This window comes from Girardinichthys multiradiatus, chromosome 4, assembly GCF_021462225.1.
Source record: "Girardinichthys multiradiatus isolate DD_20200921_A chromosome 4, DD_fGirMul_XY1, whole genome shotgun sequence".
Taxonomy (NCBI): Eukaryota; Metazoa; Chordata; class Actinopteri; order Cyprinodontiformes; family Goodeidae; genus Girardinichthys; species Girardinichthys multiradiatus.
The window spans coordinates 9,971,073-9,996,726 of NC_061797.1; the positions used below are offsets into that span (position 1 = coordinate 9,971,073).

Below are 25,654 nucleotides of genomic sequence, written 5' to 3' on the forward strand. Positions count from 1 at the left end.
CTGTCACAAGTCCAAGTCCGCGGTCAGAATTAGATTATTATTATATTATTATTTTTATTGTAGGGAATAAATGAAGGGACAGAAATAATGACCAGCAGGAAAGAAAAAATGAAACTCCAACTTATATTAAACGTATAAACAGTTAAAGAAATTCTGGCCTGTGAAAATGAATTTTTTATGGGTACAACCCACAGACATTGACAGTGATGCTGCTTAACACAAATACCAGTTATGCAGAGCTACCACTCATCTAGCCCTAGTCATATTAATTTGGTGGGATTGTGAATGGCCTTTTAAAATAGCTGTTATTGCAATGATTACGTGATTACAAAGCTGGTTTTATATACAGCTTAAGTAGCTAAAATCTGTATGATTTTATTTTCAAGGCAGATGTTCTCTCTTCGTTCCTCATAGACCTGACAGTAAAGCAGTTTAGTGGTGGTTGTACACAGCTGGCAGCAACGCTGTGCGGTATAGTGTCACAAAGCCTTTTCTCTAATACTGTGTAGTAGCCGTATTAAATGTAAGCATTGAGGTTGGTAAGAACCTTTCGAAGCTGGAGTCCTGACTTCTATCAGCAAAGGGATTGGATAATTCATCCACTGCTTATTCGCCGTCGTCAAAGACAGACAGGCTATTTTCTGTCCATACATCAAAGTGTTTTCGTGGTAGTGGGTAATAGATTTATTTGAATTTCTTGTGTTGTTCTCTAACCTTTGCAGAGTCTGAACTGGTGATTTTCTTGGCTGACTCCACATCTCCTTACTTCAAGCCCAAAGTTAACATCTCCAAGGATGTTTTGCCAAAGTAAATATTTTAAAACAATATATATTTTTTTGCATTTGATAGGCTAAGTGGTACATTCAAGGTTTCTGTCTGCTGTATACAAGCAATTTGTTCAGTGATGCAGTAAATGTTGCCACCGACTATCATCTCGGTTCATTTCTTTCCTTTTTCAGGGACACCGTCATCACCAGTGTAGTTCCTGGAGATTATGATGGAGACTCTCAGATGGACGTCCTTCTGACAGCTCAATTCCAATCGTCAGACACATCAGTTTTTGTCTTTTGGGGAAACAATCACACATTAGGTACAGATTAACAGTATATTATTTTTCATTCAATCAGAACTTCTTTTTTGTTTTACAAAATGTGTCTTTTATGTGTAGTTGTGTAAATGTTTTTCCCCTTACCCATTTCTTTAGTTTTTGCTTTATAGTCACAGTTAGATGTTTCAGATAATCAAAGATAACATGAGTAAATACAAAAAAGCAGTTTTTAAATGCTGATATCCTTTATTAAGGGAACAAGCTATAATAAACAACCTGGTCAAATGGAAAAAAGTAACTAGTTGTCCCACCCTTAGCAGGAACAAGTGACATCACGAGTTTGTGAAAACTGAGTATGAGTATGAACACTGTGTTTAAGATCATACTACATTATCAGAATTGGATTTAGGTCCAGACTTTGGCTAGGCCACTCAAAATGTAATTTTGTGTTTGTAGGTTTTTTAAAGTCATTCAGTGGTGGCCTTGTCACTGTGCTTCGGATCATTGTGTTGTTGTATACACACAGTGTGGTTGGGCTTCTGGTACTGTACAGATGGCAAAATCCATGATTCCATCAAGTATGGCAAGTCTTAAGAAAGCAAAGCAGCCCAAAACACACACTATCACACTACCACCACCATGTATGACTGTCAGTATCAGGGTCTCAAGATAAAATGCTGTTAGTTTTAGGTCAGATACAACATAACACACACCTTCCTAAAAGTTCCAGTTTTATCTTGTAAGTCCAAACAATCTTTTCCAAAAGTCTTCTGGATCATAAAGGTAAATATGATATGAGCCTTTGTGTTGTTTTGGGTCAGCAGTGGTTTTGGCCTTGGGACTGTCCCATGGAGGTCATTTTGCCTAGTCTTAATGTTGAACAGTGACCTGGGGTCTGCAGAGCTTTAGATTTGATCCTGGGTTGTTTTGTGACCTCCTGGTTGAATCGGCATTGTGCTCTAGAGTAAATTTGGTTGACCAACCTCTCCTGGGAAGGTTTACCACTGCTGCTTGTTTTTTCCAGTTGTGGATTATGGCTCAGACTTTGGTTAGCTAATGTCCCAAAATCTTAGAAACAGCTTTGTAATCCTTTCCAGACTGATAGAGGTCAATGACTTTGTTTTTCTACAGCTTTTTTTACTCTAATTTGTTTAGATGATGTGTTTCTTTTGAGATCATTCAGTCATCAGAGAGGCATTGCAAGTTTATTTATATTGCAAATTTCAGCAATAGTTTAATAGTGCTATTAAATATTTTATTTAATAGTTTAAATAAAATACTCAAAGGCAACTCTAAACGAATGGATTTTTAACCTTGATTTAAAGAACTGGGGGATTCAGCATCTTTCCAGTCTTTTGAAAGTCTTCCAGATTAGTGGAGCTGAACACAAGCCATTTAGTGATTTCTAAACTAACAGAAGTATTTTTTAAGTGTCTATTCTTTGAGATACAGGGAGCCAGTGTAAGGACTGTAAAACTGGGCTTAAGTGATGATACATTCTTAGTTTTAGTGAGGACAGGGACAGCAGCGTTCTGGATCAGCTGCAACTGTCTGGTTGACTTGATTGGGCAGACCTGTGAAGACCCTGTTGCATTCATCAATTCAACTAAAGATGAATGCATTGATGAGGTTTTCAAGATCCTGGTGGGACATTATTTCTTTAATCCTGGAAATGTTCTTCAGGTGATGGCCCGACATTGTAATTGACTCTATGTGTCTGAAGATTCAGGTCTGAGTCCATCACTACACGCAAAGTTTGGGCCTGATCAGTAGTTTCTAGCTGTAATAACTGAAGCTATGTGCTGACTCTTGACTGCTCCTTCTTTAATAATTACTTCAGTTTTGCTTTTATTCAGCTGCAGAAAAGTATTGCACTTCCACACATTGATGTGTTCTATGCATCTAGCTAACTCTTGAATCTTTTTATGGTCACCTGGTGACATTGTAATATAGATCTGTGTATCATCTGCGTAATTACAGTAACTCACCTTGTTGTTTGTTATGATCTGAACTAGGGGGAAAATATGTTATAGCAGATATTAAGTAAAGGGGGTCCCAAGATGAAACCTTGGCTGGGACTTTTGTCAATGCTGAGGTAAAGTTACCTATTGATGCAAAAAAGTTTGTGTCTTTCTAGTAAGACTCAACCCAGTCAAGGGCTGTACCAGAAAGACTAACCCAGTCCTCCAGTTGCTCCAGTAATATACCATGATCAACAATGTGGAATGCTGTGCTAAGGTCCAGCAAAAGCAGCCCTGTGGCTCTTCCACAATCTGCATTTATGTGGATATCATTGGACTACTTGACAAGTGCAGTCCCGGTATGGTGTGAACCTGACTGGAAGACGTCAAAGCTGCTAGTCATTGTTAAGAAGGTATTTAACTGTTGAAACACAGCTTTTTTTAACAACCTTATTGATCAATGGGTGATTTGAGATAAGCCTATAGTTTTGCAATAGCAGCTTGTCCAGAATCTTCTTTTTTACCAGTGGTTTGATAATTGCTGTTTTTGACTGACATCATGGATGCGTTAATTAGTTAAATCAATTCAGATGTTATGACAGGAAAAACTTTCTTAAAGAAAGCGGTGGGTAAAATATTGAGACAGCAGCAGGTGGAGGAACTAAATTGATGGACAATTTCTTCTAAGTTTTTGTACTTGATTTGGTAGAACTGTGTCATTTTGTCCATGAACATTATTGATGTTGTTGTTGATGATTTCTTACTGGTGGAACATTTCTCCACAGAGATATCTTCTTACCAGAGACAACCTTCACCGTAATGGGAGCTATGGAATCAGCGGTGTCTGAACTTTTAGAGTAGAAGTTATCTACTAGTTCATTTTCTGAGTTACAGTGCAAGGAGAGGGGAGTCTGCTCTGAGGGGAGTGAGTGGGGGAGTCCAGAGCTACCCTGTTGGAGTCTGATTCCACTTGTTTGTAGTAATGTAGAAGTCTCATTCTTGGTCATTCTTTTTCTCTGTGGTTCATCCTTATCTCAGCAGGCTGCAGTTCCTTCAGAAAACAGTCTTATTAGTTGGTGTGTGCTTTTTCATTGTCTCCTGTATGTGGCAGAGGCTGCTGGTGTCTGATTCAGAGTAAAAAATGTTGGAATTGAAGAGTTGTACTCCTGACTTATTAAGACATAATCGGTCTGCCTTGAAAAGATGTCTGTGTTCCCAGAAAATATTGAATTTTTTTATGACATTCACAGATTTTGCAGCATGTTCTTCTTTAAGCCATTTGTTGAGCATCAGCAGTCTGCTGAATCTCTCATCTCCACAATGGACTGCCTGTACGGGTCCACTGAAAAGCACCTTGATATTGAGACCTCAAACTTTGGTCAGAAAATGAATCCAATCCTCTTTCAAAATTTCTGTTTTGGGGTTCCCAGGAGTAAGGATTCCTGTGTGTTTAACACAGGCCCTATTTAAATTATTTATTATATTTGCAGGTCAGGTAATCCGGTCTGGATTTGGCTTGTAAAATTGGGCTCAGCTTTCTAAAACGTAGTTTAATCATAGTTATTTCATAAGGGGTACCATAACTTTTTCCCAGAGGGCCAGGTTTGTTTGGATAGGTTTCTTTTTGTTTTTTTTACCTTAATGAATGAAATCATCATTTGGAAACTTCTCTTTAATCCACACAGGTCATCTTTACCCAAAAGTAAAATATGCCTGATGATTGGAAACATTTAGGTGAGACAATAAGCAAAAATAGAGGAAATCTGTAGGGGGCAAACACTTTTCCACAGCACTGTATATATTTTGTTGAAATATGTTGTTAACTGAATGCATGTTTTTGTATAACTGGAGCCATTGACGATAGCTGCTCTTCTTATTCCATTCCGACATCGAATGCCAGATTGTTGTGTCAGACAAGTAAACTGTACTGTGAATAGAAGAGAAGGTTCGGTGTACCTATCCAAATAACTCAAATCCAGACTGTATGTTTTAGTTGTGTTGTTAATACAGCAAGTCTGAACAGCTTGTGCTTTCTTATTATTGTGATAAATAATTGTTTTATTCTTCCCTGAATTTCCTAGTTGTTTTCACATAGGACCTTCTGTCATGCTTTAGTATAAAAGTAAATCATATCCTCAAGCAGAACTATGTTCTGTAACCTCCTAATCAAAGCCTTGAGAGGAAAACAAATTTAATTATTAACTTTATGTGCTGCTGGATCGGGTTAGAGGTTCAGGTTCAAATTCAAAAAGAAGAAACAAAATAGAGTAGGCATTTAATTGAAAATGACATTTAAATAGAAATAGGCTGATCAACAATTAAGGATCATATTCCAAAAAAGATTCCCTAAAAGAAAATAAAAATAGAATTGTCAAAAAGGACTCAGTTGTGAGCAGCCCTACCGCTCTTGCTGGTTACTTCATAAATTCTTTAAGGCGTGCTTGATGTGAGCATTCCTCAGACTCAAGGTGACCCTTTGAAGGCGACTGTGGATATGTCGATATCCACAGTCCTGCCATATGTCGATGTGCCCCTGGGCAAGGCACTTAACCTCAAGTTGCCTACCGATCTGCGTATTGGTGTATGAATGTGTGAGCGTTAGTGAGTGCGATTGGGTGAATGTGGCTCTAGTGTAAAGCACTTTGAGTGGTCTGCATGACTGGAAAAGGGCTATATAAGTTCAGTCCATTTAACATTTGGAACAACCAGTTTACAGCAAAGACAAATGTTTTTAGTGAGATGGGGAAAATGCAGAATGGGAACATTGTGTTCCTGGGTTGGTTCCTATGTTTGTAAGGTGTTGTCAACTGGAGAGTTGTACTGTTAAAGTCTGTCATCACGGCACAGATGAGGGCTCTTGTCAACAGTTATCCCCCTTGCAACATGTCAGCATAGCTGGCAGGGGTTTGATGCCTCTGGAGCCTCCTCCAATTAGCTGTGTGATCGCCTTGTCATGCCAGTAATGTTGGAAGCTATCAGGAGAGTAAGATGCAGAGCAACAGGCACCATTCGAACTTGCTCCACCGGCGTTCTCCAGAAACACACAGCTGAAAATTTGACCAGAAAACGTCACTTCCTTCTCCTTTTTTCCCCATCTTCTCCAGCTGTTACTTCAAAGATTATTTTTTGTACATACAACAAAAAACAGTTTGAAACACCAGAACAAAATATGAATATTTCTTACCACACAGGGACGATAATCGAAATAAATGATCACAACCCAGCACATACAATAAGAGCGCACAGAAAAACATTCAACACATAGGTGAATGGTCGGTGAGCATTACTACTTGTGTCACGGATCTTTTATTTAAAATGACTTTCTTATAGTGCCCAACCTCAGTAGCAAAACACATTGCAAGGGGCTGTACACCTCAACAATCCTGCAGAAAACCTTTTTGCTTTTGCTATCAGGGGTTCACGAGAATGAAGGCCTGACAGAAAATGACATACAACTACACAAATGTAGCCTTTTAGGTCTATGGTCTCGGACTTTTGATCCTGTTTGAGTTTAAATGTAGTTTTCAATAATTTGTCTACGCCTCTACTGTGTTTTGTGTTTTGCTCCTGTTTTTTCTTTCTGCATTTTGAAGTTGCTTAAAACCAGGTTATGTCAAACCAACAAAAAATGCTTATATTTGTCATATTTTCCCCAGTCTTAATATTTAATCAAAGATGTATTATTTTCAAGGCAGAATCATTTCTGAACTTCATATTAAAATACTTTTATGTTATTAATTCAGATTCAGTAAAAATAAATGGTGTTATTAATTAGGTGCTGCAATAAAATCTACTTGATTACCATTCCGTGAATGCTAATCAAGTGTTACTCCTTTAAATGTTACTCCTTTAAATGTTTTTCACATTTGATAGCTCCATACATAGTCAGTAATGATTTTAACCATCCTACTGACAGTCTTTGCTGCATTTCTGTAGACCTTTGTAACTCAGGACATGCTTTCTTTGTTTCTTTCCTGCAGAAACTGTTGGGTACCTTACCCTAAACAATACCTTAACAGATCAGCCTCTTGTTATGGAGTAAGTAACAATTTCAGGATTTTGAAATTAATAATGATGTAGATATTTTAAAAGAAATACTAACTGGAGGAAAATAATAATGTCCCTAATGTCATTCTTTTTTTTCGCACAGTTTCAATGGCGACATGATTCCAGATATTTTTGGAGTGACCATCCCCCACAGAACTGAAATCTGTTATCTTACCAACAGGTGAAGTAATACCACACACATTTCCTGACTTTGTGTTTCTAGCTGCCAGGCACTAATTTATTCAGGATAATAGAGAATTCTGATTTTATCTCCACATTAGGGTTCAGGCATGCCAGAATGCTCTTAATTCATCGATCAAAATGCGCATCCCTCACTCTAATGCTTTCATCGATCTTAACAAGGACTTCACTGCTGGTGAGTATACCTGATAATTTATTACGTTTGTAATAAGAAAAAGATGAAAGTTTAGTTTGACAGCTCAAACCTACTACATTATGTTTGTGACTTAGAGAAGCTGGGTAAATGGTATTCTGAACATATGAAACACCATGGTCCAGTGTTTTGTCCTGGGCAAGTTAGCACGTGTTTTAATTTAAAAATCAGCAATGTAAAAGCATCTGAATCTGTGGCTGTATTTCTAAAGCAGCACTGATCTATACTACACACACAGCTGCAGGCAGACCATTTCATTAATCAAGACTGACCGCTCCAAAATTACATCAAGACTGACTACAGGCAGAAACCTTAACAAATATGACCCTGTGAGTGTTTTTTCCTGTTAGATTGATGATGACAGTCCTTGCTGTCACTGAGATTAGTGTATTAAGTTGGTAGTGTGTTCTCAGAGGAGTTTTGAAATTGATCCTTGGTCAACTTCTTTACATCACATAAGGAACAAAAAACTAATTGTGTAAAGAATTTCGCTGATGTAATATTTTTAAGAAACATGTTTGACTTCACACTGTTGTGATGATGTTGTGAAGATAAAGCTGTACATTGTTCGTTTAATGGATAAAAGTTGTTGCTCCAAACGTTACCTTGAAGCCACAGCATGGTGCAATAAATTAACCAGCATTTGAGTACTTCAGTGTGCTAGCTCTTTAGTTGATTTGGATGTTTTTCCCTTCGCTGTGGCTGAGCACCTACTGCCTTTGTCCAGGTGTGAATGTGAGCATTTTTGTCTGACCTCTTGTACTTTCTCTGACATTTATCTTTTTTAAGAGAAGGATAGACAATTTTAGTGATTTTTGAAACCGGAACTTTTTAAGCCTTAGTATACTTTGATACAGTAGCCAGCATGCGTAAAAAAGAAGACCTAAAACTTTCTGTTCTGGTGTGATAATGCTTTAATACAATAAGGAACAATGTGGCCACTGTCGTATCTCAGGGATGGCTCACATTTAACTTTTCTTCGCAAGGTCTGTTCTTGACAAACATGCAGCTTGTATCCATGTGTAAATACACTATCAAAAGGGCCAGAATTATTTTGGTATTTCTGACTTCTTTGAAGTACAATCAGCTGTTTGTACTTTACATTGGGCAAATGTGTAGCTGAGACAACAGAATATTAGTTAAAAACCACTGTACATCTGGTGGATTTTTACTCCTGGCTGCTTATGTTTTTTTGGGGGTGGCTTGCAGATTGCTGAAAAAGATAAAGAGAAAAGTAGGCAGCAAGCGATTGAGCAATGAAGCTCAGCCGGAAAGGATAGATGTTTTCAAAAGGTGAGGATGGCTGGAAAGATTAAGGGCAAAATAAGGGTGGGTGGAGGATGAGCAAGGCCATGGGTGAGCCTTTAGAAAGGCTCAGTTAACTGTCTGTGGAGGCCACCTGCTCCTCTAAGCGATACCGGCTAAAGGATCACAGCAAGACTTAAGCAGAGAAAGATTGAGTCTCTAGGATTGGCAAGCTTATACTTGCTAGCTGGGTTGTCCTACATTGGATGATGAGCATAAATTTGCTTTGGTATAATGCTGTAAAACTCATAATAGGGTTTAGATTCAATTAGTGATGGCACAGGATGCATTCAGGCACAGTTTCAGTTGTTACAAGACAGCAAAAAGCCACTATAAACCATAGATTTCAATTGCAAGAATAGTCCTCAGATTACCTGTAAGCAATCACACATTACATCACATGTTTAGCAGAGATCTATATCAATCAGAAATGTATTTGTTTAATCAGATTTGAGACAAATAACAGGAAAATGCAGTTCATGTCTTAGTTGTTGTAAAGGTAAGTACATTTATGGACTCAAAATAAAAATCAGTATAGTGTAAAATCTTGCCATGGATTCTTAATTGGATTTAGATCTGGACTTTGACTGGACCATTCTATAATATGAATGTTCTTTGATCAAAACCATTTTATTCATATAGTAATGAGTAGCACTTGATGAGTGCACAATTAATAGTTATCTTACTGAAAGAATCTCTACTACTCCTCCAGAGTTTCCATGGGTGTTTTGGCTGCTTCTCCGATTAATGTAAAGGGTCACGGTGGGTGGCCACGTCCTGGCAGGCTTGTAATCACAATACTCTTTCCATGTTTGATTAACGGCTCGCACCGAGCCTGTGTAAGATGTTCAAAGCTTGGAATATTGTTTTAGAATCTGACCTTGTTTTAAACTTCTCTACAGCCTTATCTCTAACCTATCCAGTAGACGATATTAGGAAAACATGGGATCTATATTGGTGAATTAAAAGTGTTAAGGACTTTCTGCTTTGGGTTTATAGCAAACATGAACACTGATATTAGGTAGTCTATCCAGTTATTGAAAAAATAAATAAAATTCAGTATTTCCATCTTAACAAGATTTCACTGAAAATGTTGCTTCTGGCCAATATCAGCTATTTTGGCTCTGAAACAACATGGTCTTATTTCCTAATGCCATGACTACCATATTTCCTTTTTTTGCGGCACTAGTGGCCGTTATTTTTGTAATTTTGTTCAACAATAAGCTGACAGAAAAGGGGTGGAAAGAAGGGGAAGACATGCAGCAAAGGTTGCCTGGGCTGGGGGACCAACCAGCGACAGCTGCGTTGAGGACTGAAGCCTCTGAATCTGGGTCACGAGTTTTACCTGTGCCACAGAGACGCCCCCATATCACTTCTTTTCTTGCTGTTTCTCATATTACAAGCATAGAGTCTAAATTTGTTACATTCATATAATTAACTAACATTTATTGCAGTCCAGGCAGTTCTTGTGGTATGCCTATGGCATACATTGTTATTTTAATGACAGATTTGCGATATATTGTACAGTGATGTGTTTCTTGGTCTTAATTATGCCGTTTGGTTCACTATTGTTCTGAAACAATCTGAGTCCTTCACAGCACAGCTGCATTTACACTCACCGGCCACTTTATATGGTACACCTGTCCAACTGCTTGTTAATGCAAATTTCTAATCAGCCAATCACATGGCAGCAACTCAATGCATTTAGGAATGTAGACATGGTCATGACAATCTGCTGCAATTCAAACCGAGCATCAGAATGGGGAAGAAAGGTGATTTAAGTGACTTTGAACATGGCATGGTTGTTGGTGCCAGACGGGCTGGTCTGAGTATTTCAGAAACTGCTGATCTACTGGGATTTTCACGGACTACCATCTCTAGGGTTTACAGAGAATGGTCCGAAAAAGAGAAAATATCCAGTGAGCGGCAGTTCTGTGGGCGCAAATGCCTTGTTGATGTCAGAGGTCAGAGGAGAATGGCCAGACTGGTTCGAGCTGATAGAAAGGCAACAGTAACTCAAATAACCACTCTTAACAATCAAGGCATGCAGAAGAGCATCTCTGAACGCACAACATGTCGAACCTTGAGGTGGATGTGCTACAGCAGCAGAAGACCACACTGGGTGCCACTCCTGTCTGCTAACAACAGGAAACTGAGGCTACAATTCGCACAGGCTCACCAAAATTGGAAAATAGAAGATTGGAAAAATGATGCCTGGTCTGATGAGTCTCAATTTCTGCTGCGACATTCGGATGGTAGGGTCAGAATTTGACGTCAACAACATGAAAGCATGGATCCATCCTGCCTTGTATCAACGGTTCAGGCTGGTGGTGGTGGTTTAATGGTGTGGGGGATATTTTCTTGGCACACTTTGGGCCCCTTAGTACCAATGGAGCATTGTGTCAACACCAAGCATACGTGTTGACAGCCAGCACCAGAAATACTGTTGTACTAATACTTTGACTTTAACCTGCTGGGTATTAAGTTTTGTTCCTCCTGTTTTGATGCCATGCTGTTAAGATTCCTTTTTGCACAAAATGTACTTGCCTATTAGAATTCCTTAGAAATAAGCTGAATGGCTGAATACATTTATTTTATTATGCATTAAGGCATGCACAAATCAAATCTGCTTTTTAGATAATAAAAAAAAGGAAAAACTCAGCCCACAACCACTCTATAAGAGATCTCATATAGGAAGAAACATCTGAGTGATGAAGTTTCTATGTTGACAGCATTACTTAGTACATAATTATATCTATTGGGATAAGTAGGCAGCCCATCATGAAGACATATTTATAAATTAATCTGTCTGGCTATGATATTTATCAACAAGTCAAAGCCAGCAGGGAAACTATCATACTGAAACATGTAGTTTTAAAACTAAAGAGGGGATTCTTAAATGTGATATTTCAACCAATGAGAGAGAGTCAAATAATTGCTGTACTAAAGCCTTTAAATGTTTTGATCCTTAATTAGTCCATATCGCTAACTTATGTTTTTAATCAGTGTGTTTTGAAGGAGAAAGGACAACGTCCCGCATTTCGCCAAACAATACACTGGGGTCTTTTATTGGAGCCATTTAAGTACAGGAAGGGCAGCTTTACTGCAGTGTCAGGACTCCAATCTAGAGCTAGTCTGTGCCATCAAAAACAGTAAACAGTTTCACGATAGTATATTGGCTGACCCCAATGTATCATCATTGCAAGCTATGGGGGGGAAAAAACTGGAATTGTTTCCTGGCTAATGTCATGGCCTCAATTAGCCTGCTTATTGGTCTCTCTGGCCAAGCAACCTGGCGGCGACAGTTACATATAGCATATGGCCCATAATCTTTTCATAGTGTCATCTTTTAGCAGCCATTGCCCCTTACACCAATATATTCATATCAGATTTGTGTTTTTTTGTTCCTGTCTTTGACTTTCCAGTTAACTTATGTCTGTACAAATTGAGGAGACTTCAGATCTTTACATACCGTATGGATTTTCTTGTTTCGCCACTAATGCATAGGCTGTTTCGAGACCCATGAGTTCAGGACAGGATGAAACAAAACAATTAGTGAAACACACACTCTGGTTTACAAATCTACTTTGAGTGATGGCTTGTACAAGCAGCTGCTTTAGTAGCCTTCAGAGTTTCTGCATTCATCAAAACTTTGAGCAAAGAATTAGCTCCACTTCCATGTTTTACTAGATACATGGTTGGTATGAGATTCATGTGGTATGATAACCTTAAGTAAATGCACAAAAGTGTCACATATCAGTTTTCACACAAAAGTTTAAAACCAAAATATATAACAATATCTTAATCGTTTTTAATTTAAAAACAGAAAAACAATAGCCATCCTTGTTTTTTTACTGCTTTCATCTTTTTACCATGTCTGTCCATTTTATTACATCAACAATATAATGGAAAAATTCCAATGTTTTTAAACAATAACTGTTTAAAACCATTGTATACCTTGACACTGGTAACTGGCCCCTCTTTCCTGTTGTAATCTGGAAGTACCTGACAAATTGGATCTGTCCTTGGAACAGTATTATTGTGTCCCCAGAGATCAGATCACATGTCTATTCAGAAGAGGGACTGCAAGGCAGGAGTCTACCAGCAGCTTGATTAGAAACTTTGTTCAAGAAAAATCTAGCAATTGTATAGTACTTATAGATGGCGTTTTGTGGGAAAAGCATGCACAAAGCAACAACACTGGCATGAGGATTCATTGCTAGGCAACAGGGATGGTAATGCTCTGCAGCATCCAATTAAACTACCTCTTGAAGTGGATTGTTGACTGTCTGACTAATAACACAGGGGTGGTGTGAGAAGAGAACAAATTTGCCACCTAACAAGGGTAGCCGAGAAGAACGATTGCTTGCTCATGGATTATGTTTACATTTTGCAGGGCACTGTAGTAGAATCTTTTGTATTGCTAGTCATTGTCACTTTTTCACAAAAAAAAAAAAAGGAAGGATATTGCATGAGTTTTAAAATCACAAGCAACAGCAGTGGTAATGTCTGGAATATAGCTCGCCATCATTTTACAGTTTGTTACTATCAAAATAAATTGCCAACTGGTTCACTAATGGGGACTAATCCCCAATTCAAATTTCAACATACTATTTATTTTTCATAGATCTTTTTTGGACATCATCCCCTTTCAGATCACAGTTCCGCCACAAACATGCTACCACAAACCACTCATGACTTTTTTTCTTTTAAAGTCATACAAGTTGATCTGTCAAGATCACATGTCCTGTGTGCTTTCAGAGCAGGCACGTGAGATTGCAGAACCAAATTAGCAATACGTAAGAAATGTGGGGATTTCTCCAAATGGCTGAGCTCTATCTCACTGTCATCATGCAGGCTCTTCACTTCCATTGTAAATGTAATGTGCCATTTTGCTGGTAGACATGTATGACTTTCTGTTGCTGCTCCGAGCACGCAACATGCTAGCCCCTCCCCATCAGACAATGTGCAGTTACTGTGACATAACAGTCCATGGGAATGACTTTCAATGGATCATGTTAGAGCTATTTTACTTGCTTGTGATTTCCGTGATTTGTTTTGGTCTCGCTGTTTGTGGATCTGCATTACAGTGAAAAATCTTGGAGTTAGGACATTACAGGCAAAGACCAAGTCATAACACAAAAGATTTTCAACAACTCTGGATAGTCACAGATCCTTTGCGATAATAGTTTAATTGATTTTTGTTGTAAGCTCTGCCTTTTCTGGATTAAGAAAAATCTTTGGTATCACTAGCTTGATGGGTTCAGGTTTACGGTGTTGTTTTACTCCAACCTCCTTCTCTGTTTATGTTATTAATGAACATTAAGATAATTGAATTTTGACAGTTGTTAATCGAGTCAGAACTGTCCATATTGGCATCTTGATGCATTAAAAAACAGATTTTTTTCCCCTCCCAGTTTTAATTCTTAACATGCTGTTATCCTAATCAGATTCCGCTGAGCAGATTCTGAGCGTCATTTTTCAGACGGACTTTGAAAGATCATACTGTGTGTCTGCTGTTTGAGCGCTGTTGACTCTGGCTGCATCTGCCACTGTCTTTGCTTTGTATCATATTACAGTCACACTCGTTCCGTAATCTTGTATTGCCCCTTACAGTTCATAGTAGTTACCAGTTTGAGACTACCTCCTGAGAGAATCAAGGATGTAATATTGTTGGCGTGATTTGAATCCTCCATACTGTGTCAAGAATTTTCAGTTGATTACAAGGCATAAATAATAGAGAACCAAAAGACGATCTAAAAAGATGCATTGATTAAGGAGGATACATGTTAATTGAAATCAAGAAGTGTTGTCATTGGGCTTTGGCTGCTGTTAAATGTTCTGAGTGTAGATAACCGTGAGAAAAAAAACACTACAGTTTTCCTTTTGCACAGTATTTATAAAAATATCTAAAACTAAAATATCTAACATGATCTAAGCACTTTTATTTGAGATGGAGAAGAAGCAATGATTATTCCTACTGCTAAAATAGCATAACATATTGAATATATTGTTATGGAGTCTGCTATGGTTTTCCATAAGGTTCTGGGCGAGGTCCAGTTTTAAACTCTGTTTATATGCTCTTGTTGGGTGATGTCATCAGGAAACATAACATGAATATCCACTGTTATGCTGATTGAACCAAGCTTTATTCCTCCATTAAGCCAGATGATTCCAGTAACATGCTTGGCCCACAGGCCTGAGAGACCAAAATCATGGATGACGAAAAACGTTTTACCTCGGAACTCTGACAAATCTGAGGTTATTGTTGTCAACTCCAAAACGCTCCAGGACTCTGTAGCCAACCATACTTTTATTTTGACAGTTTCACCATCTCTTCCAGTGCTACTGTCAGGAACCTTGGGAATCGTTTTAACCAAGACATTTTTGCGACATGTATGAAACTATAGTCTGCAAAACTGCCTTTTTCCCCAACTCCACTATATAAACCAGGGGCATCTTAACTCAAACTGATGCACAGAAACCTGTTCATCATTTATAAAATGTGGACTTCTCTACTGCAGTGCAGTATTAGCTGGCAGTCACAGTAGTTTCATTAAAGTTCTCCAGTCCAACGGAATACATTTCTGCTTCCTTATCGATGCTACACCCTGCTCTCAGGATGCAGGTTTACTCAGATTTTTTAGATCATTTTTCAGGACTCACTGCTTTGGATTCAGCTTCCTTGTTCAGACTTGTTCACCAAAAGACTCCGAGCTTTAAAAACAAAGTTAAAAACTCTGAAATACTTTTGAATAAATGTTTATAAATCTACTCTTAAATAAATAGACTAGCAGTTGTCATTGCAATATCAGTGTTTCTGCTTGGATGGAATATGCAATAGGCTAAAATATTTCAGAGGCTTTAGAATAATATGTTTGGCCACTTGGATGGACTGTCACTGTCCATTACGTAATTCCTTGGCAAATGTGTAGTTGTGTTTCATTTACTCTTTTGTTGTTTTAGAAATAGTTGAAAGCATGATGCACTGCCTGCAAATTCATATTCTTTTGGTAAATGAGCATGCTTTGAACATGGCTTTGTATTGTTTTAGTGCACATTACTCTTGATGGCAATAGTCACAGATACATGTGGTGTTCACTACTGTCTATGGAATGAGCTTATATAAGCTTGTTACTGTAGTTCTGGAAGGAGTTTCTATTTATGCAGACATGTGTTCAGCATAAAGGAAGTGTTATGAGCAAAATAGGATAGTAAGTGTGTGTGTGTGAGGGTTTTGGACATAATCCTCCCTATAGCTACTGCACCTACGTTGTTCCCTGTAATGGTTTTAGAAGATTAGTTCTTCTGGGAATAGCATTGCTCCATTCTGTGCATGTGTGTTTTTCCATGTTTGTGAATGAGCTGTTTTGATAGATCAGGGTAGAAGACACAATATGGAGTAGGGCTACATATTGGCTTAGAGATGGATTTATTCTGCAGAGCTCAACACTTTGTTCCTGGTCTGGATTTGGTATTTTATCTGTCTGTGTGTGGTGGTGGGTGTGCATATCAAAACTAACATCAGGGTGTTAGGGATGGTTTAATAATGCTGTTGCTCAAGCCTGGACAGGATTAGTTGGACTGTTATATGTATTGAAGCTTACATAATTATGTTTGCATTGATTTATATCTTTTTGAAGGGGTGTAATGTGGAGTGTATCAGTTCATTTTTAATCAGCATTCATCCTTTGTTGTTGTACCACAGTAACAAGCAGAGATGCAATGAATTTGCTTTTACAGGCAGATACCACTTTCCAGTTGTGACTTTCTATTTCTGACCTGCTGCTCCCAACTTTCTTCCAAGTACTATGACACGTAAAAACTATACCTGTAATACAGGGTGTGTAGTTTTGATGCATTTAATGAACAGGAAAAAGTGATTTTTCAGTACTTGTCCTGCCAATCAGTGGTCAGAGATGATCAAGGAAAAATGGCTGACTGATGTTTTGAGCTGCAGAATTTAAAAATCAAAGTAAAATGTTTAACGTGATTGTTTTGTAATTATTCAGTATACAGAAAAAACTTCACTGATCTGTCTTTAAGTGTAACCTTCTGACAGTTTCATGAGGTGGCTGATACTGTCCTCAGATACATTTTATTAAAATGTCCACCAGTACAGCAGAAGTGCCCTACTTATAGCCTGTTTCAATAAATAAATCTGAAAAAGAACTGTAGGAAAGGCAGATTTTTTATACAACTGACCTAAACTTTAATTCCTTATGCTATAATGCCCAGCTCTCTAGCCAGCTCTGACAAGTTTTAAATGTTACGTATATCTACATCTGACCAGAAGATGCATAGTTCTTTGTTCAAATGGCTGTTTTTAAATGTTCTTTATCTCAGTTCTTGCAGTTGGTGTCAGTGGTTGGAGTTTGCAAAGCATTGTTTAGTTGTAAGGTTGAAGCTAATATCTGTCTTTAGTGCAAAGTGTTTCCAAAAAGTCTAAGTGTTAGTAAATGTTAAATGGCCTTACTTCTATAGCACTTTATCAAGTCCCCAGACCTCAAAGTGCTTTGCACTACCATCAGTCATTCACGTATTCATGCACACATTCACACACTGACTACAATGTAGCCACAACTGTCCTGGGGCAGACTGACAGAAGTGAGGCTGCCACCGAGCCCTCTGTCCACCATCAGCATTAGTAGTTGAAAAGTCATGCAAAAAGACAATACTGCCTTATCTATGGATTTAATATTTAAATTATCGTTTAGTTTTTTTTCTGGTTCAAAAATGATTTAAAACTAACCTCAATGTGCAAAAACGTGCAGCAGATTCTGCAGTCTCATTATTTATTTAACTAACATGGAGCCAAAATGAAAAAGTTCAAAACACCTCAATAACTATCAAGTGAATTGTTCTGAAAGCCCTGGTTCATTTAAACTTTTCTGTAATGCTGTCCTCATACAGCATTCTGTGGAACTATCATGCCAATGTAATAGTCTTTTGTCCCCATCTAGACAGTGGTTTATTGTTTAAGGTTAGTTCAGTGATTCAGGTTCTAACCCACACGGCTGTGGGGACAAAAACATGATTGAAAGCCTACTGGGCTAAAGATGTTACTCTTGGTGTGACAACTGCCTCAAGGGTCAGTCTGCAAACTAAACAACTACAATTTTTACTGTCAGAGCAACTCTGTTTATGTTGATAATGGTTTAAATAATAGGGTCTTTCTCTGGGTAAATAGAAGATTTTCAGTCAATGCTGCGAAAGTAGTCATGACCCTTAGAATTATCCACATTTTGTCATGTTGCATATGTGGGATGTTGTGGGATGTAAAAGACCAACACGCTGGATGTATATTTAGGGCTGCTGTCCATTTGCCACTTTTGCTGTACATAGGTTTTTGCTAAAAAGTTTAATTTTGGTCTCATAAGACCAGAGCATGTTCTTTTAAATGTTTGCCAACAAATAATGACTTTCTTCCTTCCACTCCTCCATAGGGTCAAATTTGTAGATTGCACAACTAATAATTGTCCTGACAACAGATTGTTCTAACAGAGCTGTGGATCTCTGCAGCTCCTCCAGAGTTACCATGGGCACCTTGGCTGCTTTTCTGATTAATGTTTCCTGTGCCCCACCATGTCTTCGCATGTTTGCACCTGCGCATTACACTTTCCCTTTTGGGATAATAGATTGAACAGTTCTCTGAGAACTGTTTAAAGCTTTCTATTTTGTTATTAAAAACGAACCCTATTTTAAATTTATCCCTGACCTCGACCTTTGTTTTCATGATGATGTTCGTTCACTACTGTTCTCTAAAAAATAACCTCTTAGGCCTTCAGAGAAAAATATATTTTTAAGATCAATTTTACACACAGGTGGACTCTACGATGTACGCCACACTTTACAGATATTTTCTTGATCCATCTTCTTGATGGTCTGTCTCATAAAATCCCAATAAAATACACTGAAGATTTAGCAAACTCCTGCCTAGCATAAAGGCAACAGTTATTGATTGTTGGACTCCATTTGCATGTCTTCAGGCTAACTTTGCTGGTGAGGGAATCCTGGTTTCAGTTGAAAGTATCTGTTTCTGAGCTGACAGCTGTGACATTTCACTCAGAATGCCAAAGGCTCTCCCTCTGTCCAGCTGAAGAATGAACTATTCTCGGGGTTAAAGACAGAAGGAACAAATCGATGCAAATAAATACAGAGGTCTTGACTAATAAGTTGCTGGCTATTCCACAGCTTCACTATGGACAAATATACACAAGATACAGAATCACAGAAGCAACCTAATGTACACACACACACCATGGTTTAATACATATTACTTTGCTTCACTATTGTAAACATCATTCAAAGTCCATCTTAAACACAAAGTAGACGTTTTTCCTCCATCTCCATAAATAAAGCAATTTGATTATTTGGCTGGGTTGCCTTCGTTGAACTCAACAGCCCCATGGGGATAAACCACACGTGTGTTGCTGCTGTGGCATTTACCATATCCCTTTGACAGCCAAGGCAGAATAGGAGCTACAGCTTGTTTTCTGGGTAACAGGCTAACAAATAAGCCTCTCAGGGGCCATAGAGACATGAAGTAAAAGTTTGACTCTGTGCCTCTTGCCTTCCTATCACTTCAAATCTTTTTTTTTTTTTACCTTCGTTTCTATTTTCCTGCATTATAGGAGGGTTTTCTGTCTTGTTTCCAGTCTTGTCTTGTTTTTTGATAATGCACTTTTCTGTGCAAAAAATGTACTGCGTTGTAAACCAAACAAAGACAAACATACGCCTGATGGCTTGTTTTATGGTGTCGCTGAGTGAGGCAGCAGTGTAGATGCACAAAAACACACGCATGTCAACGACTAATGCAGCAGATGAAGTGCTTGCTGTCAGATCGTCTTTAGACCGTTGCCTGCACAAACCAGAGGTGCCGATGCTGGAAGGCCTTGTGCAGGTCTAAGAAGGAGATGTTATCCTGCTGTTCTTGGCCTCAGCTTGCTTCTTAAGCCTGTCCATATAGAGAAGCAGGACTTATAGCTGTTTTTGAGTGGAGAAAGTGTTTTGAGTTAGAGCAAATTTTATGTTAAATATAGATTGTATTATAAGAAAATTTGAACCAAGACCAAAGGAGCAAATGCCTTAATGTGACATGAAAAATGAGTAGATATGTAGTTTTTATGTTATGATGTCCTACTGCAGCTTATCTAGGTAAGAGTTTAAGAGCTCTAAAATACAAACCCCCAGAGAAAAAAAAGAGTTCCCTTAATAAAGGATTGAGACAGAGGTTCGCCTTTGATATAGAGGCTCTGTACCACACCGCACTGCGCTACACAATTTCCCCTTTGCTTTTCTGCGTTCCCTCATCTCTGCGACTATCCAAATGTTCTCAGTCTTTTGCAGCCACTTTAAACATGTTTAAAGACTCAACAAAACACACTAAATAAATTATTTAAGACATATTTCTTCAAAACAAATTACAAACATTTCGCAAAGTAATTACAAATTCTGTTTGTAGTTTTCTGTATCAGTCTGTGTTTTATCTGAATGGGATGTAACACCATACGCTGTTCTGTGTGCATCAGTAAAGATGTTTTCTAAGATCATGCTGAAGCTGAAATGCCACATAAGAAACTCGGTAACAAGACCAGCAAACTGGTTTTGTGTCTTGGCCAAATTGCAACACTGCACATCACAGGTGAGCTATATTTAGTGCATTCCCCTCTGTATGTTAGCTTTATAGATTACGATAGACTATGAGAAGGACTTTGACATCGTCGATACCATCTGGAAGCTTCTCGAACATTGTAGAGTACTTCTGTTTCTGTTTTTTTGCTGGTAATTGACTCGTTCATGAAGATCAACTGCCCATGGTATCAAACCTTCATCAAGATAAAATCAGCAACAGTGACTTTTAGCAACCACTAAAACAGCTACATGTGAAAGAGAATGTTCTTAAGAGAAGCTGGTAATGGGTCAAACATGCTCGGAAGATGAGATTTGAAAGCAGAATGCTAAGATGAGATTTGAAAGCAGATGTTAAACAGAAACCAGGATACCTTAGATTTCAAGTTGTTGCTTATTTCTTGTTACTGTCCCTGTGTGGCAGCAATCATCTTCATTAGCTAAATATTGGTGTTACTGCAGATGAGTAGATGTAGATCTTTGATTGTGGTCACTCTAACTTAGAACTCTATAAGCTTTATAGTGTGTCAGCACTGTAACACTGGGCTAAATGTTTCCTTCTCTTTGGACCACTTTCATACGTTTGTGACATGGATTTCACATGAAGCACCACAAGGATCTTTTTTTGATCAACTCTTTTTTTGCCTGTGCTTGCTTCATATCTTGGGTTGGGAACCAGCTTTGGCAAACTCTAATATCTAAGAAAGAATTAAAGTTTATTTATTAGCAAATCAGTTTTATAACTTTAGTCGTGCTTATAGTAGCAGTGTTTCAAATTAATAATTTAATGTTTTCTGTTACTTTGTTTTAAAGGACAGCATTAGAACACCCATTCGAGTGCAGTAAATTGTGCCCTTAAAGGGTCAACAGCTAAACTACAAAGAGTTTGTAATATTTATTGTTTTAAGGGGCCAAAGTTTGTCAATAATACATTTCTAAAACACAGACTTGTATTTCCCCTTTTGTGAAAATTAGTTTTTACAGTCAGGCAAAGAGTTTCATATTCATTAAGCAACAGGGTTACCACATTTACCTTTTAATGTGCTTGTGCTTTTGCACATAGTTACGAATCATCAAATGTTCTCTGATTACCACCTAGGAAGAGTCATAGCACCTTTTGATCTGCAGCAACAATGCTGCTATTTAACATGTCAAACAAAGAGGAGATGCAGAGGGAAGTGGGGAGAATGATGTGGAAGTGAGTCAAAGCAAGCAAAGGTGCATGATCATGGCTGCCACCATCAATCTTCTCAGTGTCAGAGGTTACCTTCTCTGCTGAGGCTCAGGACCCTCCAAGCATCACCCTATCTGTTTATACAGAGGCTAATAGGAAGGCTGGTCTTTATCCCTACACAGCCCCTCGGCTTAATGGAATACTGGGACATAATGCTGCTCCAGTCAAACAGTCAACTGAGGCCTTTGAATTGCTTTCAATCCCCTTAACAAATCTGTGGAGAGGCTATGAATAATTTGAGGGCTGCTCATCTCTTCTGTGTTTTCTGTTCTTCTTACTTCTCCTCTTCTTCCCTCCTGCTTCACAAAGTAGATTAAACCTGAATCTGTTGCAATCAAATTACTTAATTTCACTAGTTTAATTACAAAGTCCCAGCCAATTTACCAGACAGGTCTATTGCACATTCTGCCTCTATTTAGTTTGAAGGATCTTAAGCAAGTAACATTTGGTGTTAGAAAAAAAAAAGAAATACTCTGAATGAATATAAAGAGCAAACTCCTGACTCTGTCTGGGTAGAAGCATCAGCATCTGTGTGGTTCATTTTCCTTGTCCTGTTACCTTTTTAAGCGAATTAGTCCTTTAGGGCTCAGTGATCGTTATGATAAAAATTAATATTGTATGTGTTAGCTAACAATACAGGAAATCAGTTGATTCACTGTTGATTAACACTTAATGAAATCATTTTCCAAATCTGTTTAAGTACAAGCTGCAGATTTCTGGCAAAGAAATTAGTATTCGGTAGTTTAGAACTTTCTGGAAGTGTTTTTGTCCTGATTTGACCTAAAGAGAAGTGAAGGCTTTGTGCTGCATGGTGCCATTTTCACAGCGGTATGTGCTTTGCTTTACCTCGTTGAGATGTTTCTTTTACAAATACTTGAGCTGTGTCAGTTGGAGCTTTTAAAACCCTGCTATTAGTAATAGACACACAAGTAATTATTCTGTTAGTGTGAAAGGACTAGCTGATTGCCAATGATTGGCTGGATCACAACCTGATGACAAAGAAATACACAGATCCAAACAGACATTTAAAAAATGTGCTGAAATCAGCCATGCTGTGTGGGGGTGGGTGTTTGTGTGTTTATGCGGGCGCCTCATCATGAACACATTCATGTGGGTGTAAAGGCATAAATTTTGAAGTGCCATTTGATGGAGAGACAATTTTAGCACCATCACTAAAGCTCGAGTCGGTGCGCAAGCTTGGGCAGTAATCAAGTGATTATAGATTATCTTTTGCAATAAAAGAGTTACCATGGTTGTGCTTCTAATGAGCTGTCTCTTAAAGGTTTTAGATCCACCTTGAACATGTGTCGCTTCCTGTAGATTTCTCTCCCAATCTTCTGTATGTTTTAAATAATTTTTGTCTTCAGCCATCACATTTAGCAGATTTCCTGTTTTCCGGCAACATGAAATTTTACTTAAAGCTCCGAGTCCCTGTAGCTGTTATGCAAGCCCAGCTTCCCACACACAAACACATTTATATACTTCAATTATATATGCATCCTTCCCGAGTGGTGGAGGATGACAGCTCCATTAGCTTTTGCTTTAAATGCATGTATTTACTCATTCTGCAAAGGGTCAAGTCAGTGTTGCTGAACTGTTTCAGGACCTGGTTTTAGAAAACGTGAGTTTTTTTTAAATATGCAAATTGTAGATGACATAAAATAGCAAACCACAACATTGAATGTATTTTATTTAGATTTTAGGTAACAGACCAACACAAAATGAAGCATAATTGTGAAGAAGAAGGAAATCATACAAGGTATACAGAAAACAAAATGTACAGTGTGCGGCATTCCCTCAGCATGATGCTGCAACCACCATGATTCCCTATGGGGATGGTGTATTCATGATGAGGTGTGCAGTGTTATTTGACATTCTCATCTGACTAGAGCACCTTCTTTCATCTCTTGTGGCAAACTGCTGACAGGATTTCTTATGGCTTTCATGTAACAGTGGCTTTTTTTTCTTGCCCATTCTACCATAAAAGTCAGATTTGTGGAGATTACAAAACCTTGTGCAGTCAGGTTCTCCCACCTGAGTGTAAGACGTCTGCAGCTCCAGTCACCAAGCTCATCTTGGCTGCTTCTGTGAGTAACGCTCTCCTCTCTCTGCCTCTCAGTTTAGGTGGACGGCCATGTCTGGGCAGATTTGCACATTTCTGCCGTACGCTTAATATTTTTTGATATTGGATTGAATGAACAGTTCTCTGGGAGTTGTTGAAACCTTTCAGTATACAGTGGCTTGTAAAAGTATTTATAACCTTTGAACTTTTCACATATTGTCACATTACAAACATAAATATATTTTATTGGAATTTTATGTGAAAGACCAACATAAGGTGGTATGCAGTTGTGAAGTGGAATGAAAATTATAGATGATTTAAAAAATTTTTTACAAATAAAAAACTGAAGTTTGGTGTGCAAACGTATTCAGCCCCCTTTACTCTGAGTGCAACCAGTTGCCTTCAGAAGTTGCCTGATGATTGCTAATGACTAAATAGAGTCCACCTGTGTGTAATCTAATCAGTACAAATACAGCTGCTCTGTGATGGCCTCAGAGGTTGGTTAAGAGAATATTGGGCAGCAAACAGCATCATGGAGTCCAAGGAACAAACCAGACAGGTCAGGGATAAAGTCATGGAGAAGTTTAAAGCAAGCTTAGGCTGTAAAAGATTTCCCAAGCTTTGAACATCTCATGGAGCTCTGTTCAAATCCATCATCCGGAAATGGAAAGAGTATGGCACAACTGTAAACCTACCAAGACAAGGCCGTCCACCTAAACTTACAGGCTGAACAGGGAGAGCACTGATCAGAGATGCAGCCAAGAGGCCCATGGTGACCCTGGGCGAACTGCAGAGATCCACAGCTCAGGTGGGGGAATCTGTCCACAGGACAACTATTGGTCGTTCACTGCACAAATGTGGTCTATATGGAAGAGTGGCAAGAAGAAAGCCATTGTTAAAAGAAAACCATAAGAAGTTCCGTTTGCAGTTTGCCAGAAGCCATGTTGGGGACACAGCAAACATGTGGAAGATGAGACCAATGTTCAACTTTTTTGCCAAAATGCTTTGTGTGGCGGAGAACTAACACTGCACATCACTCTGAACACACCATCCCCCCTGTCACATGGTGGTGGCAGCATCGTGCTCGGGGGGTGCTTCTCTATAGCAGGGACAGGAAAGGTGGTCAGAGTTGATGGGAAGATGGATGGAGCCAAAAACAGGGCAGTCTTGGAAGAAAACCTGTTGTAGTCTGCAAAAGACTTGAGACTGGGGCACAGGTTCACTTTCCAGCAGGACAACGACCCTAAACATAAAGCCAGGGCTACAATGGAATGGTTTTAAACAAAACATATTATTGTGTTAGCATGGGGCCACTCATAGTCTAGACCTAAACCCAATCAAGAATTTGTAACAAGATCTGAAATCTGCTGTTTACAAATGCTCTCCATCTAATCTGACTGAGCTTGAGCTGTTTTGCAAAGAAGAATGGACAAACATTTCAGTCACTAGATGTGCAAAGCTGGTAGAGACATACCCCAAAAGACTTGCAGCTGTAATTGCAGCAAAAGGTGGTTCCTAGTATTGGCTCAGGGGGGCTGAATACTTTTGCACAATGACCTTTTCAGTTTTTTACGTGTTAAAAAAAAAACACGAAATCATGTCTAATTTTCATTCCACTTCACACTTGTATACCACCTTATGTTGGTCTTTCACATAAAATTCCAATAACATATATTTATGTTTGTGGTTGTAATGGGACAATATGTGTAAAAGGTCATGAAGGGTATGAAAATGGGTATGAATACTTTTACAAGCCACTGTTGTATTCTAACCTAGCAACTGATTTAAGCTTCCCCACAACTTTCTCCCTGACCTGTCTGCTGATACTTAGACTGCATGATACTTTGTGGTCCCTCTAACCTCTTTGGCCTTTACAAGACAGCTGGATTTTAACTTAGATTAAATCACACACAGGTGGACTATATATTTAACAATGTTGCTTCTGAAGGCGGTTCCATGTACTTTTGGGGTG

General features: G+C 38.5%; 1 protein-coding gene across 1 annotated transcript in view; it reads left to right on the top strand.

The window, feature by feature from the left end:
• Nucleotides 1-25,654, top strand: part of itfg1 (integrin alpha FG-GAP repeat containing 1) — a 213,706-nt gene that overhangs the window by 561 nt on the left and 187,491 nt on the right. Inside the window, exons 2-6 of the mRNA XM_047362733.1 lie at nucleotides 723-807; nucleotides 960-1,090; nucleotides 6,990-7,047; nucleotides 7,160-7,237; nucleotides 7,338-7,432. Of these exons, the coding sequence (XP_047218689.1) occupies nucleotides 723-807; nucleotides 960-1,090; nucleotides 6,990-7,047; nucleotides 7,160-7,237; nucleotides 7,338-7,432 (447 nt within the window). The remainder of the gene's footprint in view (nucleotides 1-722; nucleotides 808-959; nucleotides 1,091-6,989; nucleotides 7,048-7,159; nucleotides 7,238-7,337; nucleotides 7,433-25,654) is intronic.